At 66.0% G+C, this 17,962-nt stretch overlaps 3 protein-coding genes across 3 annotated transcripts; 2 read left to right on the top strand and 1 right to left on the bottom strand.

The window, feature by feature from the left end:
• Positions 1-401: 401 nt before the first annotated feature.
• MNEG_6181 (hypothetical protein) lies at positions 402-1,684 on the top strand (the record flags this gene model as incomplete). The annotated part of the gene is made up of 3 exons (XM_014045347.1): positions 402-471; positions 662-750; positions 1,595-1,684. 3 exons carry the CDS (start codon positions 402-404, stop codon positions 1,682-1,684), a joined length of 249 nt encoding a protein of 82 aa, XP_013900801.1.
• A 744-nt stretch (positions 1,685-2,428) lies between these two features.
• Positions 2,429-7,270, bottom strand: MNEG_6180 (hypothetical protein; the record flags this gene model as incomplete). Its single annotated transcript, XM_014045346.1, has 12 exons — positions 2,429-2,547; positions 2,761-2,938; positions 3,363-3,554; positions 3,817-3,894; positions 4,168-4,506; positions 4,707-4,822; positions 5,082-5,197; positions 5,551-5,608; positions 5,969-6,108; positions 6,360-6,448; positions 6,625-6,720; positions 7,178-7,270. 12 exons carry the CDS (start codon positions 7,268-7,270, stop codon positions 2,429-2,431), a joined length of 1,614 nt encoding a protein of 537 aa, XP_013900800.1.
• Positions 7,271-9,135: 1,865 nt separating this feature from the next.
• MNEG_6179 (trithorax-like protein, histone-lysineN-methyltransferase) lies at positions 9,136-17,933 on the top strand (the record flags this gene model as incomplete). The annotated part of the gene is made up of 15 exons (XM_014045345.1): positions 9,136-9,138; positions 9,306-9,561; positions 9,739-11,027; positions 11,200-11,351; positions 11,655-11,755; positions 11,956-12,236; positions 12,489-13,267; positions 13,592-13,799; positions 14,157-14,387; positions 14,629-14,801; positions 15,243-15,525; positions 15,853-16,019; positions 16,464-16,679; positions 17,291-17,384; positions 17,686-17,933. Coding segments are annotated over 15 exons (4,481 nt in total), but the record flags the coding sequence as incomplete, so codon positions are not given.
• Between the last annotated feature and the right edge of the window lie 29 nt (positions 17,934-17,962).

Raw genomic sequence — 17,962 nt, 5'->3', positions numbered from 1 at the left:
CCGCATCACCATGCGCCTGTCCGGGCAGACTCTGCCTTGCTGGGATGCCGCGTGCGTGGAGACGTCGGGGCCGCGGCGCCAGTGACTGGGCTGGCCTTCGCGCCGCTCGGGTTGCAGCATCATCGGCCAAGCGGGGCGAAAGGGGCCAGCCAGCTGCCCGTGCAAACCCCCTGTTCATCCATCAAGCACAGGAGGAGCACAGCCCCCCCCCTCCCAGCCGACCATTTGGCTCGGATCACCCAGCCTTCTAGCTTTGCTCCTCAACGCCCCCAAGCACCCGGCCCCCCTTGCTCGACCGCCACCCAGCTGTGCGCGCTCCACTCCTCGTCATCTATGCCCGACCCTCGCACACTGCGGACCGCCCCGCACCTTTTCTTGTCTTTTTACAGGCCCAAGCCCACATGGCGCAGCAGTTTGCGATGCCTTCGGGGGCTGACTATGGCGCAGACACCGGCGGGCCCAGCGCGGTCGGTGAGCGACCCCGCGGGCGCCCGCGCTGCGCAGGGTTCAGCCGCCCTGGCCGGGGCTGAGCTGCAGGCACCCGCCAGCAACCCGACGGGGTGCTCGTCTGCAAGCAAGCCCTGCCTGTGTTGGTGCCTCTCGCCTCAACCCTCCATGCATCAAACGGTCGCAAATGATCGCTTGCGAATTGACCTTCCAGTGGAGGAGGAGGAGGAGGAGGAGGGTGCTGGCGAGGACGGGGACGAGACCGGCGTCGAGCCCAAGGACATCGAGCTGGTCATGACGCAGGTGATGGCTGCGGCTGGGTTGAAACCACACAAATTCCAACATATCACGGCTCAGGGCCGTGCGTCCGTGTATGCATGGCCGCTAATTTACAGACGCAGCACGCCCTGCTACTTGCCTGGGGTCGGGCGTGCATGCCACCCGCCCTCGCTGCTGTTGAGCACGGCATGGTCGGGCGGACAGGGGACGGTTCTTGGGGACTTGAAGTACAGTGTGCTGTTGGGGCCGACATGGTTGGGGCTCTGTGACTTGTGACAAGCGATGGGCGCCAAGCATCCAGGTGCACATCGGGGGGGATGCATCCCCCGGATGTGAAGCGTGATGATTGGCGCCCACCCACCTGTACGGGAGTGCATCTGCTGGACAGCTGCACTGCACCACCAGCTCCCAGAGGCTTGAGCCTTGTTTCGACACACTTGTGGCCGTGCTCTGCTGCGTTCTCACACGTGTATAAACAAAGCTCGAAGGCGGGTTGCGGCAACCAACAAATTTTCTGCTTCTGAACTGCTGCGGCACGGGCTTGCTGCGGTAGCACTTCACGCCAATGCAGCACGCCCGGCGGCGGCAGCCCTTTAGCGGCTGCGATAGGCCGGCGTGGCGATGAACTCGTTTGCATGTCAAGTCATGTGTCATGCAAACCAAAGCAGCATCCCTTGATTACACAGGTGACGAGTCATCCTCCACCACAGCCCCGCCACCTCACTCCGCGCACCTCCCCACCCCACCGCCCCCTTCAAAGTGTCGCCGCCGCCGGCCTGCCGATTTTGTTATTCCGCTCTGCATGGTGACGCGCGCTTGCTCAATGTCGGTGTCACCCCCCCCCCCTGCCCCCACCCAACCCTGCCAGGCCAACGTCTCCCGGGGCCGTGCGGTCAAGGCCCTGAAGGCCAGTGGCGGCGACATCGTCAGCGCCATCATGGAGCTCACGATGACGTAACATGACTCACGACCCCCCCACCACCACCAGCCTGCCTGAGCCCCACGTGACAGCGAGCCTTTATCAATACATTTGACACCGTACCGGCGATCTCGCATCCATCACCCTGCCGGCGATCCCAAAGTTGAGCCAGGGGACCACGACTCTTGGCTGCACGGCAAGGGCTCAGACGTGCTGCATGTGTTTGTGTGTGGGTGTTTGGGCCGAGCTTGGGGCCTCCCAGACCCCCCCTTGTGCTGATGGGGGCGGAGTCACGAGAGCCAGTGCTGTGGTGGGCTTGCTGTGTGAAGCTTGCAGGGCGGCTGCATTCTGGCAACTCTGCAGCAGGGTGCTTTGTTGTGTCGCCTTTAGCGGCATCGTAATCCGCTGCCTTGTCGCCGACGAATTGTAGGCATGAGCTTACACAAAAAGGGATGTAACACGGTCGGCGGCCCGCAGGCAGCCTGCCCAAATGCAGCCTTGCCTTGGTGTGGCAGGGCACCCTTTCATTTCGATCTTGCAACATCAACAGGGCCTACAACCTTAAACACTCCAACTTTGGTGTTTCCACCCAGCCGTCATCCTACATCAAAGCTGCGATCTGCAACAATCAGGAGAAAATCCATGAACCAAGTACATGCAGGTGTACATGTGCACCAATCATGCATCTATCGAGCGCGACAAATCATCTCGAGGACAGTCAATTCACATAGCCTACAGAGCAGCGCTCATTCCTGTGTGCTGTTTGCACATGAAAGAACAGCCTCACTGGCTGCCGCCCTCATCGCGTGCCTTGGGGGCGGCGATCGCCGCGGCCGCGGTGGTCCCGCCGGATGACCACATGGCCTCGATCTCCTCAAGCGTCTTGCCCTTGGTCTCAGGCACTGCGCGCGCGCGCGGACGTGTGGACATGCGTGGGTGCTTGTGTGTGTATATACGTGCATGTGTGTTTTGGGGTGGCGGCTTCTCGTTCTCCGAGGAATGACGGCACCATTTGCTCCCACCAGTGCCTTCCTACACAACACCGACTCCCTCCCCATCGCGTCGCGCTTGATGCCACGCCGTCACGCTGCCGCCCGCGGGCCCCCCCCCCCCACCTGTGAGGTATATCGACAGCAGCGCCACGACGCCCACCCCAGCGAAACCGAGGTACGTGGCCGGCAGCCCCACGGCCTCCTGCACTGTCGGCAGTGCGAGGGACACCCCAAAGTTTGATGCGTAGTTCATCACCGCCGCCAGGGCGATGGCCTGGGAGCGCACCGCCAGGGGGAACACCTGGGGCAGGATGTGCGTGTGTGTTGTGTTGTGTTGTGTTGCGTGTGTGTGTGTGTGTGTGTGATGGGCACGAAGCAAGGGCCCTGTCAAAGGAGCCGAGGTCTGCAGGCAGCAACAGGCAGCCTCCAATTTTGTGTTGAAGCACCGGCTGGGACAAGAGGGGGCATTTCACACGTCACTCTGTGGCGCGAGTTCCTGCACGTGCCACCTGTCCTGTCCCAGCCAGCGGCCTGCTACGGACACAGGCGTTCACTCCTCAACCCCACAGTATGCGCTCAACCGGCCACCCTGCAAAAGCACTCCGCACCACTGCAACACCCCACGTACGCGTTCCACCCTTCGCTGACTCCTCGGTCTATCTATGCAGGTCACTGATCGCATCTAGACCAACCGACTCTCCGCCTTCCGCGACCATGGAACTCACCTCTCCGACTATGAGCCAGGAAATGGGCCCAAAGGACACTTGGTAGCAGCCGACATACAGCAGCAGCGCCACCACGCTGACACCCGCCACCGCGCCGCCGCCGCCGCCGCCGGAGCCCTGCGCCAGGCCCAGCGCGAGCAGCGCGACCACCATCCCGCTCACGCCGGCCAGCAGCAGCGGGCGGCGGCCCAGCTGGGGCATTGAGGGGTGTGGCAGTGTGGCGCGGCGCAGGGGGTGGAGGGTGTTGAGACGATGAGACCCGCCGTCTTTGCTTGTTGCATACGGCAAGCAAGCTTCAGCGTTTTTGGCAAGAGCAGCGCTTGCGGCCGCCTGAGGGCACCAGGGTTCCTGCCCGCCAACCCCCTCCTTTGCTGTATGGCAGCACTCCTCTCCTGTCAGCCCACAGGGTGGCGACCCCGGCCCTCAACCCTGCCAGGCCACACGCGTCGCCCACCTTGTCGACTGTGGCCACGGCCACGATGGTCATCAGCAGCTTGAACGCCCCCAGCACCACACTCACCTCCGCAGCCTCCTGCGGGCATGGCCGATGGGCAAGGAGTGTGGTTATCTTAAAGTACGTGCTTGTCTTACGAGGGAGTCTGCGCGTGTGCTTGTGCGTGTGTGTGCGTATTTGTGTGTGTATGTGATTCTGTGAGTGCTCTCTAGCCCCCGCAATCCTCCTGCGTGCAGCCGGCAGCAGCCTCATTCTCATGCAAGGCTTGCCACCTCCCGAAATTCCCATCCCCCTGATTTGCATCCCCCTCCCCTACCCCCCACCACACGAACAGCGCAAACCAGGCCTCACCTGGCCAGAAGAGAAGCCGGCCTTCTCAAAGATCTGGTTCGCGTAGTACAGCACGCTGGGCTGCCCCGTGATCTGCTGAAACAGCATCAGGCTCGAACCAATCAGCAGCGGCCGCCGGTACCGCGCCTCCCCAAACAGCGCCAGCAGCTTCGCGCCCCCCTGGCTGCCGCCGCCGCCGCCGCCGTCGGCCGCGGCGCCTGTAACCATGGCGTCGAGCTCGGCCTGGACTACGCGGGGGTCGGCCGCGCGGGCGCCCTCCGCGCGCGCGAGGGCGGCGGCGGCGGCGTCGCGGCCGGCGCCGGAGAGCAGAAGCCAGCGGGGGGACTCGGGGAGCGAGGCCTGGGGCGCGCGTGAGATAGTTTCGAGGGTTGGGGGTGCGGTTGAGGTTGTGTGACGGCAGGCAGCGGAATGGGGGATCGCAAGCAGGATCAATCTGCGCAGCAGTCAACCTCCATGACCACACCCCAGTAACCAATCCGCCCTATCATGTTGATCATGGGAGAGCCTCATAACCCCCGGCCCAGGGAGGCTGCACGCACCATGCCCAGTCCCAGCGCCAGCGCGAGCGGCGCGGCGCAGGCGTACATGCTGCGCCAGCCGCCGACGTCGTCCGCAAACACGTAGCCCGTGAAGTAGCCCAGCAGAATGCCGCCGACTGGGGAGGGGGGGGGGGAGAAGGAAGGGGGCAGGGCGATGGGTGGAAATTTGCATATAGTGGCGGCCGGTTGGGAGAAGAAAGAAAGGTATGACTCATCCTGGCTGATAACAGAAAACCCGCAGCTTTTGGAAAGTGTAAAAGCACGTTGGGCCCACGCGCAGCCGAGGGTCAGCACACAGCGCCCCACGCAGCTGCCCCGCAGCTGCCCGCTCAGCCCGTCGGCTGGGTGGGGGCGAGTGATTGGGCAGGGCCCCACCTATGGCGGCCTCCTTGAGGCTGATGAGCAGGCCTCTGACTGTGGGAGGGGAAGTCTCAGCGATGTATGCTGGGGCTGCGTGCATGGCCAGCCCGATGCCCAGGCCATAGCCCAGCCTGGTGTGGTGTGTGTGTGTGTGTGTTTGTGTGTGCATGTGTGTGTGTGTGGGGGGAGTATTTGATTGTGCGTTTGTTGTCGCAGGGCAGGTGATTGGTTGTGAGGGCGGTGTCAAGCGAGGCGGGGCGCCCTGCCTCACGGATGGGCTGTGAAGAGGCTGAAAACGGTGCAACCGGGCTGCTGACGCATGCGTGGCGAAACCCGCCCCTGTTGCGACCGCCGCTGTTGGTGTCGCTGGCGGGGGCGCAACATGGTTCCCAGGGCAATCACGCCTCCAGCATGGCAACCAGTGGCTGTCTGCCGCCACATCAGCCACGCAGCCGAGCGCATGCCCCCTGCAGCTGGCACCCACCTGCAGGCCAGCAGCCAGTTGAGGCTGTCTGCAGCGCCCAGGCTGGCAGAGGAGACCCCTGCAGGGGATTGGTACGCAACGGCAGTGCGACGGTGCTGGGCGCGTGGGCGGTGGGGCGGGCTCGGCTGTTTGGGGTATGTGACTGGCGCCTGGCGTGTCATTCCTGTGGTCTCTTCCCCTGTTCGATTGCTGCCTCATCCAATTGACCTGCATGATGGCTTACATCCCATGTAGGCTTGCCTCATTTCTGCCAAACACGTCCTGCACATAACACACCTGAGCACACACTCTTACACACACACACACACACACATGCACACATGCACACACACACACACACACACACCATAACCCACACACACACTCTCTCTCTTTCTCTGTTTCCCTCTCTCTCTCTGTCTTTCCCCCCACACCTCACCATACAGCAGGGCCGCCAGCAGAATCTCTGTGCGCCGCCCCAGCCTGTTGCCGGCCGCCAGCGCCACCAGGCTGCCCGCCAGCGCCCCCAGCAGCGACGTCGACACCACCAGGCCGGACTGGAAGGCAGACAGGTTTGACCTGCGGGAGGTCGAGGGGTCGGGGCCGAGAGAAGTCGTGTGCTGATGCTGTGAGAGGCCCCGCGCTGGCCGCATCGCAGCGCCGCCGGCCTTCAATGTGCGCCATGCCAGCGGCTTTCAGGCGACCGGGCGACAAAGGCGGGGCGTGCGAGCGAGGAGGCGCCCTGAGATGCCGCCTAAAGACAGGTGCGGTTGAAGGTGTCGTGACGGCTGCGCCATGGCGGGCTTGAAAAAGCGCCAAGCCGTGCGCACCAGTCTGTGCCGCTGAGCTGGGGGTTGGTGAGCGACGTGAGCACGCCGCTGGTGGCGCCGATGTCGTAGCCAAACAGCAGCCCGCCCAGCTGCGGGCGCGTCGCGGCGCGTACGGGGGTGATGGCGGGGTGGCTGAGGGACGGCAGAGGAGGTTAGTGCTGGGGCTACGCTGTGCCAGCCACGTTTCAAGCGGGCCGGGATCGCCTGCGGCGACATGACCACATACTCTGCTCTGCATGGCATCTGCCCTCTGCGACACCCGTACCGCGGGGAACAGGAAGCAAAGGCCTGTGGCGCGCCAGTCGACAGTGTCGTGGTCAAGAGGGTCCAGCAGCGGCGCCTCGGGGTCGCCGCCCGCTCCCTGCGCACGATCGGGGGGCAGCGTGCACGTGTGAGCGCAAAGGAGCGCCGCCGCGCTCTGGGGCCTGCCGTAGCGAGGTCTGCTGCTTGGGTTCGTCTGTGCGCAATACTACGTTGCCCTTACACAATGCAGCAGGCTTGCACTTGACATATAAGAATCCCAAGGGTCTTGGGAATATTCATTGCAAGTACAAGCCTGCTGCATCATGCAGGGGCTGACAAGACGTTGCAGGAGCTCCACCAACCCATGCTGTCCAATTACACTTGACTTTTGGGCGGAGGGGAGCGAAATGCTGCCGCAGCCGGCGACCGTGGCAGCCGGCGGCGCACTGGTCAGAGTAAGGTCGCAGTGCAGGCGCTTGCGGCACTGCATCACTTTGCTTTGAAGAGGCTCCACACCTTGGCGATGAGGCGGCCAAGCCAACACCGCCCTAGGTGTCCCAACCCGACCTCCGCACCTCTGTGAGGGGTGCCGCCTCTTTTGCCTCGGGCAATGCCCTTGATGCTAGGGGGCGATACTGCAGCCGCCCGTCTGCTTGGCTCCATGTCATCCCTGGCTGGCGCGGCGCGCGCACGCCACGCAGTGCGCTGCAGATGGTGCTCTTGCTGCTGTGTTGCGACACGACAGTTCTGTACGTTTGGCTGCGTCGCCGAGCTCCGGTTGATGCCGAAAGCGGTGCAAATGTGCTTTTCAACGCGTACATGCCGCTTGTACGTGGTACATTCGCAGCAACAGTAACGGAGCGATCAAGGGTGTGTGTGACAGTACGTGCTTGTGACGGTCGTGCGGGGCAAGGCGATTAGATGTATCTTATGATTTTATCAAGTGCTATAGTACGCCTCATTGGGTATGTGCCGCAACGACGCACGGGACACACACCTGCTGTGTGGCGCTCCCCTGGCCAATGCACACCACTGCTGTGATGCATGGCTCGCGGCTCATCGTCGTGATTTGCCTACGGCGAGCTGGAAAACCCAACAAGGATCATTGATATAAGGTAGGTTCAAAGCAAATCCGTGGCCTGTGGTGCTGCTAGCGTTGTTCCGCGATGGCAGCGGCCGGTCAACATCGGCGTAGTCAACATGCGCCGACCATCAAGCGGCACATGCTGACAAACCGTCACACTGTGCAGCCACATTGCAGGGCACACCGGCACATTTGTATCGGCAGCCCAAGATATGGCGTGTCCTCACAGGTTTGTGCGATGGTGCTGCATGAATTGCGTGCGCACATGCATCGTGTCCCTGGATTGCATTTTACATGCATTTCAAAAAATCGCGCCCCGGTGGACCCATCCCGCTGGGTCGTACCCCCAAGAGCGGCCCTCAGAGGTGGCCAATCATCCCACGGCGTGCAAGATGCCCCAACCAGCTGGAGGCACGTCGCATTGCCCTGCCACACGCAAGGTGCTCGCAACCGGCCAGAAAATGATACTACTGTAGCTGGCTGCTGGGCTGTTTGGTTTGAAGCTGCTGGAAGCTTACATATGCCACATACACTTACCAAGGTCACACAGGCAATTTAATTTATGCCCGCACAGCGAGCTGGCGCTGCATGCCAGCCTGTACTTCTCACAGGATGAGGCAAATAACAGCAGCATCGTGAGGGGCGCCATAGGCCTGCCAGTCCTGCTGCTGCGCCCATTAGTTCAGCAGCAGCCCAGAACGCGCCAGAGATCCCGAGGGATGTGCGTTCGGTGCAGGGAATCTGGGGCAGCCGTTTGCGCTGCGGCGGCTGCACCGCCCCCGAGGGCGCTGCTTGGGTTCCCTACAGTACTGTACTGTGAGCATGAGGTTGGTGGTGCGTACAGTGTGCGGATGTTTCATTCATTGGAAGCTGCGTCGCTTTTTGGACACACTATCTCTTTGCACCAGACACGCATACGGGGGTGCGCCACCCAGGACACGCTGTGTGACCACTTGGGCAGCTGCTGCTGTTGCAGCTTCAGGCCCAGCTAACAACCGCCAAGAATGCGTCAGTGGGCCGATGTCGCATTTCGATGCATGATAGACACGCATTTGACCAGAACGGCCAGCCAGGCGAGAATGTCCTCTACACGCGCCTGATCTGATAGTTCGAATGCCCAAGCGTACTAGCGTCCCAGGGGGCGCTGTTAGGGCAGACCATGATGCTGTGGAAGCATCCTCGAAGCGCTCCAAGCCCCGAGGCTCGGCTGGTTTTCAATTGTGAGCAAGATGGATCACCTCCGTCGAATGCATCTCCTTTGCGTCGCTTTTCCAACCTCAACACGCCGTGAATACAACAATACGATCGCGCACGGCCCCACGCAGGCTTGATGTCGCGGCGCAGATCGCGCCGCTCGCACTGGTGGGCAGGCGCATCAAGGTCGTCTTTGACGATGGAGCCGCCTGGCCAGGGACTGTCCGGCGCTACAATCCGGAAACTTGCGAGCACATGGTGGGTGCTGCGCCAAAGTGCCGCGTATATCGCTTTGCACGCGCTGGGCTGGCTGCGGCGATGTTGCTGACGCAGCAGGAACCAGTCCACAATTTCCTGGGGTCGCTTGGTCCGATTGCATCGCGCCGCTTTCACCTTGCTGTGATTCTTTGCAAACTTGATGCCAGATCGCGTACGACGACGGCGACGAGGAGGTGGCCCTACTCTGCAAGGATAAGGGGAAGCTGCTGCTGCACTCGGAGGCCGGTGCTCCCCACCACCCCCCCTCCCGCGCCGACGTGGAGGCACAGGCCGCGGCGCTGCTGCGCGCCGCCGACGCGCGCCAGGACGCGGCCGAGGCGGCGCTCGCGGCGGCGGCGGCGCCGGGCGGCGCAAGGCGGGCGCCGAGGGCGGACCCCAAGCACCAGCGGGCCTTTGATGAGGGTGAGTCATCACACCGCCCTCGCACGCACAATGCTCGGAGCATCCCATAGCCGACATGTACGTCATAGCCGCCCCTGAGCAATGGATGACATCACAGAGCTTTCTCTTGCACCGTCGTGTGCCCATCTCACGCGCCTGTTGCTCCTTAAATCCACTCATGTACCCCGTGCGCTGCAGCAAATGCGTGGCGCTTGCGCGCCGCCGAGCTGATGGACATTGCGGAACAGCTGCCAGAGGCGGGGGCGGAGCAGCAGCCACAAGCGGCTGCGCCCGCAGCGGCGAAACCAGCAACAGCTGGAGGCGCCGGGGCCGCAGCGCAGGCGAAGCAGCGCTCGCCTGCGAAGCTGCAGGACAGGGGCCGGCAGCAGGAGCAGGCGCGGTCGCCGGCGCGGCAGCGGAAGGCGGAGCGTGAGGAGGGGCGGCAGCCACACGTGGGAGAGCCGCCGCCGCCACCGCCGCAGCAGCAGCAGAAGCAGCAGAAGCAGCAGGCGGAGCGACCTCAGAAGCAGCAGCAGCAGCAGCAGCAGCAGCAGCAGCAGCAGCAGCAGCAGCAGCAGCAGCAGCGGCAGCAGCCCCAGGCCCAGCAGCCCCAGGGCAAGAAGTCTCACAAGAAGCAGCAGCAGGCGGGACCAAGGGAGGAGGGCGCGCCCGGGCGCGAGCAGCCGCAGGGGCAGGGAGAGCAGCCCAAGCCCCCCGCGCGCGAGGACCAGCAGCGCGCGCCTGCACAGGCGCCACCCACAGGAACCGAGGGTGACAGGCAGCAGCAGGCGTCGGCGCCGGCGCCGGGCGAGGCCGCGGCCCCTCTGGCAGCGCCCGCCGCCGGCAGCCGCGTGGGCCAGGATGGTTTGCAGCCCGCGGCTGCGGACGGCAGACAGGGCAAACAGCAGCCCCGGGAGTCGCCCTCCCCCGCACCCGCCGCGGCGGGGGCGCCGTCTGCGCCCTCCAAGGCGGCCGCGGCGATGGATGCCCCGGCCCGCAAGCGCGGCCGGGCCTCAAAGGCGGCGGAGGCATCGAAGCCGACCGGCGCGGGCGAGGCGGCTGGCGGGGGCGAAGGGGGCGCAGCTGTCGAGGGTGGCGAGGCAAAAAGGGTCAAGGGAGCTGTGGCGCCGGCGGCGCTGGCGGAGGGCGTGGGTGCGGATGCAACGACGCGCTCCGGCACGGAGGCTGGCTCGCCACCGGAGGCGGCTGCCGCGGCGGCGGTTGAGGCGCAGCTGCAGCTGCAGCAGGGCGGCGTCCCTGGGGCGGCGGTGGCAGAGGGGCCGGCGAGCGCGCCGGCGGCGGTGCCGCAGACGCACGCCGCAATTTTGGCGGCCGCGGTGGCGACGGCCAGGGCCGCCGCCGAGCTGCCAATCGAGGAGGCCCTCAGGGGCCTGCCTAGCGGCGAGGCAGCAGCCGCGCAGCTGCTGAGGCGAGGGCCTGCGGCGTCGCACCCGGCCAACGTCCCGGGCCTCGAGCCGGAGCACTTGGTGAGTCATCGGCGGCGGCGGTCCCTGAAAGGTCTTGCAAGGAAATTGCGGCAAATGCATCAAAGCCATGATTGCTTGTACACAAGTGTTTGCTCAATTGTCGGCACCAGGATTGCCTCCTCATCCATGGGTCCCCCTCGCACCCGCACACGTGGCACCCACCGCGGCGCAGGTCTGGGCCAGCCGCGCGCTGCCGCGGCAGCCGCCGCCGCCGAGCGCTGAGCTGGCGTACAGGGTCGAGGACATGCGGGCGCGGCTGGCAGAGGCGCGGGAGGCGTTCGAGGCGGCGCGGGACGCCGGCGGCGCTGCGCTGCAGTGGCGCGAGTGAGCCCGGGAGGGAGGGCGGCGCCGCAGGGGTTGGGGCGGCTACACAAGCGGACTTGCTTGGGGTTTCAGGCGAGCGGCAGCGCCCATCTTGATCGCCGGTGGTCGAGCGTTTGGCAGGCGGGAGTGAATCTGTGAGACGAGGACCTTGTGCCCAGGACACGTGTGGTTCCAACCGCGATGGTGGTTGCCGGATGTTTTCCTTGGGAAGACCCCGTGAGGGCAGGTGCTGCGGGTGTCAAAGCAACCCGTATGCATTTGCCGGCACCCACGGCCACCGCCCCCCGCGCGGCGGCGCCGCAGGATGGACGTGTCCGCGCGTGTGGCGCCCGAGGCGCTGGTGGGGCGCGCGGTGCGGGTGTACTGGGAGCTGGACGACGCCTGGTTCCTCGGGGAGATCACAGGTGAGATCTCTCTAAACCTCGGACATAGTGATCTGGACGAGGTTATGACGACGTGATGTGATCTGGTTGTTTTTGGTGCGTGACGGCCCCTCTAGAAAACGACAGGCGGGCCTATTTTGTCAAGACGTCTTGTCTAGAAGGGCAAGTATTGGTGGTCTCGTCGTTACACACGCTGCAATGCGTGCGTCGTCCACACGCAGCCTGGGACGCGGTCAGCGCGCAGCACACAGTGCGCTACCAGGACGGCACGGAGGCCGCCCTCTGGGCCGGCGCCGAGCGCGTGCGCCTTGCCTTCAGCGCCGGCGCGCCGCTGCCGCCGCCGAGCGCTGTGCAGCTGCGGCGGCTGGCGGCCGCGTACTGGCGCTGGGGCGCCGCGGTCGAGGCCTGGCGGGACGCGCGGGCGGCAGGCAGCGGGGGAGGCGGCGGGGTCGGCGGCGAGGGGGAGGGGGTGGCGTATGCGCGGCCCGGGTCTGAGGAATGGGTGAGCGGGGTTCGGGCCAGGCGGGTTGGGAAACTCCTCACAGCGACGGCTCTGCACCGGACAAAGGAAAAAAGAGAAAGTTTTTAATGTCAGTCTAGGCTCAACGACCTTGGGGCGCTCTGCGCGACATGCTTGTGATGTAGGTGTGGCAGGGTGCAAGCGCTCCGCCCCCGCCTGGGCCACTGTCGACACTTTCTGATCACCAGAGCGCATGCCGCGCCACACTCGCCGCGCCGTGCCGTGTCCCCACAGGCCGTGCGCGGGTTTGGCTGCGCCGACGACGAGCGCGACATTCCCGCCCTGCTGCGCGCCAAGGCCGCAGCCTTTGTCGGGCTCGCGGCGCTTGTGGACGGCGGCCGGGGGCGCGGGGAGTGGCGGGCCCAGCCGCAGCACGGCCGGGGGCGCGCGAGCAGCGGCGGCGGCGGCAGCGCGGGCAAGCACCGGGGCAAGGGCGCGGCGCGGCGGGCGTCGTCTGGCGCGCAGCAGCAGGCGGGGCGACCCGAGGGGACGGACAGCGCGGAGCCCACCGCGGGGTGCGGCGCGGAGGATCCGCCGCGGGCGTCCGATGCGGGCGGCGAGGCGGGGTGCGCGGCCGCCGGCGGCGTTCTACAGCCGCGGCAGGAGAATGGGGAGACGGCGGCGTCGCCGGAGGGCTCGGGGCAGGGCGGGCTCGGGAAGGGGACACTGGTGGCGGATGAGCAGCAGCAGCAGGAGCAGCAGCAGCAGCGACAGCAGGAGGTGGAGCAGACGCCTGATGCGATGGAGGAGGACGGCACGCGGGCCGAGGCGGCCCTCAATCAGCATCAGGAGCAGCAGAAGCAGCATGAGCAGCAGCAGCAGGAGCAGCAGCGCGAGCAAAAGCAAGCCGGAGAGCACCGCGCGCAAGCAACCGCTGCGCCGCCACCCGGCGGCGAGGAGGTGCGGTTCAGCGCGGCGCCCGGCGAGGTGGTGTGGGTGACGTCCAAGAGCGACCCCGTGTGGCCGGCGCTGGTGATCACCTGCGAGGAGGCCGACGACTTCAGGCGCCCCAGGTGGGCTGGTGACGCCGGCACGCAATCATGCCCTCACCTGCATGATTTTGCCTTTGAGCGAGTGGGGCCTGGACCTCGAGCGGAGGCCGCGGCTCCCTCTACTTGAGGCACGCCCTGCACCTTCTCGTTTGCTGCCACAGCGGGTTGCTCAGCCCTCACGGCATCCGTCCCTCAGCCCCCTTGAAAGCCCGGCGGCCGCCCGGCCCCGCCTGTTCTGGCGTCACCCCCTCAAACCTCAAGCCGCACCTCTACCGTCCTGATTCTGAAACGTGAATCCTAAACCCATGGGTGTGACGCCAAACCCTGACGCCGCGTCACCCGCAGGAAGGACCCCCGCGTGCCCATGGCCTGTGTCCATTACTTTGGGACCGGAGGGGCGGAGTGCGGCCGCGAGCGCGTGCCGCTGTCCAGCCTCGTGCCGTTTGGCGTGGCGCTGGCGGCGGCGGTGTTCAGCGGCATGCTGGTGCAGAAGCGGTCGAAGAATAGCGCCGGCTACTGCATTGGGCTGAGCGAGCTCATCGCGTACCTCAGGGTGGGCTGGATGGGGTGGTGAGGTTGAGCGTGTCTGTGTCTGTGTGCAAACGGCCGCACGCACGCATGCGGCCACGCAGTCACGTTTGAATCTTGTTTGGCATGCATGTTCGTTGGTCTCCCAGGTTGTGAGTGGGTCAAGTGACCATGAACGGGTATTGGTGGGACATACTGCTGGCCCCTCCAGCATCCAGCAAGCAGGCTGCGACAGCGGCGCGCCCCAGCAGCTGCCCGTTGCCGCCGCCCAGGCCGCAGCTGCGTGCCAAAACCTGGGGCGCCGCCCACCTCGGAACACGCCGCTGAGTGGTGCATGACAGCAGCAACTTTACAAACCTCTACCCCACGCAACCGACCCCAGGAGGGGGAGCTGCCATCCCACATGTGCCCTGAGCACAATGACGAGCGGTGGTTTGACGACGCCGGCAGCGACGACGACGAGCCGCAGGAGCAGCAGCAGCAGCGGGAGCAGCAGCAGGCGGGCGCGGGGGCGGGGGCAGCCGGGGCCAGGACCAAGGCCGTGAGGAGGGCGCCCGAGGCGCTGGGGCCGGGCGGCGTGCGGCTGCCGCTGTCGCTGGGGCCGGGGCTCAAGGTAGGGCGGGGTGGCAGGGGCTTAGGGGTTGAAGGGTCGCCCTCATGTCTCTGGCCGGCGGGCGAGGACGGGGCGCTCGGGGCCAAGCCGTCTGGCGGCCGCCTTCGCGCCCACCGCCACGCTCTGCTGACGACTCTGCCTGTGCAACCGCAGACGTCTCTCCCCCCATGGCGTTTCTTCCTAAGCCCCGCACGCCCCGCCCGCCACCCCTTTCCCCGTACACCCACCCACCCATCCGCAGCTGCTGTCTCTTGGCCGCGTGGAGTGGCTGAACCGCGCTTTCCACAGCGAAAAGTACATCTGGCCGGTCGGCTACGCGGCCCGCCGCCTCGCGCGCACGCCGGCCGGCGGCGGCGACGAGGACGCGTGGCACACGGTGGAGGTGCTGGAGGCGGACGGGCGGCCGCTGTTCAGGTGCGGATGATGTGTGAGTGCATGCGCGTTCGCTTATGTGTGTCTGGATGTTGAGCGTCCACCTGTAAGAGCATATGTGTGTTGTGTGTGTGCGTGTTTGTGTGCGCGTGTGTGTGTGTGTTTGTTTGTGTGTGTGTGTTTGTGTGTGTGTGCGCGTGTGTGTGTGTGTGTGTGTGTGTTGTGTGTGTGTGGGTGTGTGTGTGTGTGTTGTGCTAAGGGGGCGCGAGCACGGCTTGATGAGCGAGTGGGCCAAGGGTGGCACGAAGCCGTGCCCGCCTCGTCAGGCGGGGCGGCGGGGAGCCGCATCAGGCTGGTGCAAGCTTGTGACTTGTGCGGGCAGCTGGGTGTACGGGGCGGTTGGCCGGCAGCTTTGTTGTTTGTGCCATGCCCGCCGCCAACACAACATTTGAATCACAGCCAACTATGCAATAACAACACCAGGGTGACACCCGACGGGAAGCCGCCCGTGGAGGGCCCCACGCCGACAGCCGCCTGGGCGGCGCTGTTCGAGGCCGCCGCGCCCGCTAAGGGCGCCGCCCCCGCGCCCCGCGCCGCCGCCGCCGCGCCCGCCGCCGCCGCGCATGCGGCGGGGCGCTCGGGGCCGCTGGCGTTTGGTCTTCAGCACCCGCGCGTGCGCGCGCTGCTGCAGCTGCTGCCGGGCGCGGCGCGGCTGGAGCGGCTGCTCGCGTGGGAGGGCGGGGGGAGGCCCGAGGTGCCGCCGCTGGTAAGCGCCGCTGGCGGCGCCTGATGCGGCGGCCTTATTTTTGTGACCGAGCTACTCATCACAATCATGTTGTCGCCGCCCTCGTTGGCCCCACCTGAAGCCTGCATCTGGCCACGGCGCCCCAGCCACTGCAACGCACGTTCCCCACTCTGCAAACGACATGCTCCTCCGACCCTGCGCCACGCCGTGCTTGACCCTGGGCCCAGGCCCCGTCTTCCCACAGCCATCCCTCACCTCGCAGCACTACTCAGCACCGGATGTCACCCCTCGCGGTGGACACTGGGGAGCCGCCCTGAAATTCCCACTGCCGCACTCTCCCCACCCCAGACCGCCGAAGAGGAGCTGCGGCGCCGCGCTGACGAGGCCTCCCACCAGCGCCTCCCGCCCGGCGTGCGGCCGCAGCCGATGCGGCGCCACCTGGCGGGCGTGTGCGACGCGTGCGGCACCGAGGCGGAGTATGACGGGGACTGGCTGGTGGAGTGCGACAGATGCAGGTGAGGGGGCGCTTGAAGGCAGGCTCGTCAGAGGCACATGCGGGGCCTGCGGAAACCAATTCCTTACCGGGTCGAGGCTCCCAGGGTCAAATACCCGGGCATTGACCCTGGGCATGAACCCCCAAACCCCGCTGTTGTTGAGGACACGTGCATCCTTGTTTCTGCAGCCGCGGTCCCGTGCCCCTGGGTTCCGTCCCATCAGGTTTCAGGGTTGCCGCGCCTCGTCCCTCCATCGCCTCATCCTGATATCCACCGGTTCGACGTAACCCGCGCCAGGCTGGCTCAGCGCTCCCGGCCACGCAGCAACCCGGCCCCCTGCCTCAGCCGCCGACGGCCGGCCGCCCCGGCCTCAACCCGCGCGCGCACCCCAACCTTCAACACCCACATCCCCCCTCCATCCCAACCCCAACCACCCTTTCCCCTGACCCTGAATATTCGCCCCAGGCTGCTCGTGCACATGGGTTGCTACGGCGTGGCGCAGCATCCCGCGGGCGCGCCCTGGCTCTGCGACGTGTGCCGCCTGCCCGGCCTCTCCGCGCCGCCGCCCTGCGTGCTGTGCCCGCGGGTTGGGGGCGCCATGAAGCCGACGCGGGACGGGCGGTGGTGCCACCTGCTGTGCGCGACGTGGGTGCCGGGGGTCGCGGTGGCGGACGAGATCAGGTGCGCTTGCGTGTGTTCATGCGTGTGTGTGCGTGCGTTTGCAAGTGTGTGTGTGTGTGCGCGTGACAGTGTGTGTGTGTATGTGTGTGTGTGTGTGTGTGCGGAGGGGGGTTGTATCTGTGTGTGCACGTATCGTTTACAGGGGGGAGTGGAAGAGGCAAAAAGAGACACAGGTACGCAAAACACACAGAGAGTGAGAGAGTGAGAGAGAGAGACAAATTGTGTGTGTGTGTGTGTGTGTGTGTGTGTGTGTGTTCGTGCGCGCGAATGTGTATTGCCTGATCATGTGCCCTTATAAGAAAGCGCAGGGTGCTGTGCAGGGGGAAGCGTGTGTGTGTATGAAAGGAGGCAGTCTCTTGACAAAGCCTGTTGCCTACACACATTGCTGACAATGAGCGCGCCGATGTCTCCCCGAATAGCTGAGTCAGCCTGCTGCTTGCCTCGGCGCTGCACGCGCACGTGCTGGCGCGTATCACGGCAGCTGACCCTTGTCTCTCACCCAACGCCCTCCAAATCCCCCGGGGCTCGCCCCACCAGTCCCGCCCTCCCCCTCCTCCCCATCTGTCGACAAAGCCAACCCCAACACCCCTGGGCTGACCACATTTGACCAGGATGGAGCCGATCCTGGGGACTGACAAGCTGCCGGCCGCCCGCCTGTCGCTGACGTGTGGTGTCTGCAGGCAGCCCTACGGCGCCTGCATCCAGGTGGGACGCCCCAACCCCCTTCACTCCACAGGCTGCCGCGCTGGCCGAAACCCTCAATTGCAAGCACTTTTGCAGGGCGGCCCCCTCTGCCCCATGCCGCCACGCCGGCGGCGGCGAGGCGGCCGGCCGTGCGAACTCTCGCAAATGTTTTCACCTCTGCTGTCCAACCCCCAGCTGCCTGGTGAATATCCACGTTCCCGCCCCGCCCAAAACGGGCGTCGCTTGACCCCTGTTGACGCCTGCCCGTGACGCCGCCCCCTCCCCCGGCCCCCTTGTGTCCCCCTTTCCCCGCCTTCCGCAGTGCGCCGGCAGTGCCAAGTGCTACCATGCTTTCCACGTGACCTGCGCCCGCGACGCCGGCTACAGGATGATCGTGCAGGGCAACGAGGAGCCGGGCGCCCACGCCGACGCCGACGGCGACGGCGCTGCCAGCGGCGGCGACGGCAACAGCGCGGCAGGCGGCAAGCCGCGCGGAGGCAGGCGGAAAGGCGGTGGCGGCGGCGGCGGCGGCGGCGAGGGGACGTCGGCGGGCGGGCTGTGCCGGCTGATGTGCTTTTGCCCGAAGCACAGGGCGGTGC

Source organism: Monoraphidium neglectum (assembly GCF_000611645.1).
Source record: "Monoraphidium neglectum strain SAG 48.87 unplaced genomic scaffold scaffold00982, whole genome shotgun sequence".
Classification (NCBI taxonomy): Eukaryota; Viridiplantae; Chlorophyta; class Chlorophyceae; order Sphaeropleales; family Selenastraceae; genus Monoraphidium; species Monoraphidium neglectum.
This window is presented reverse-complemented; position numbering and strand designations above follow the sequence as displayed.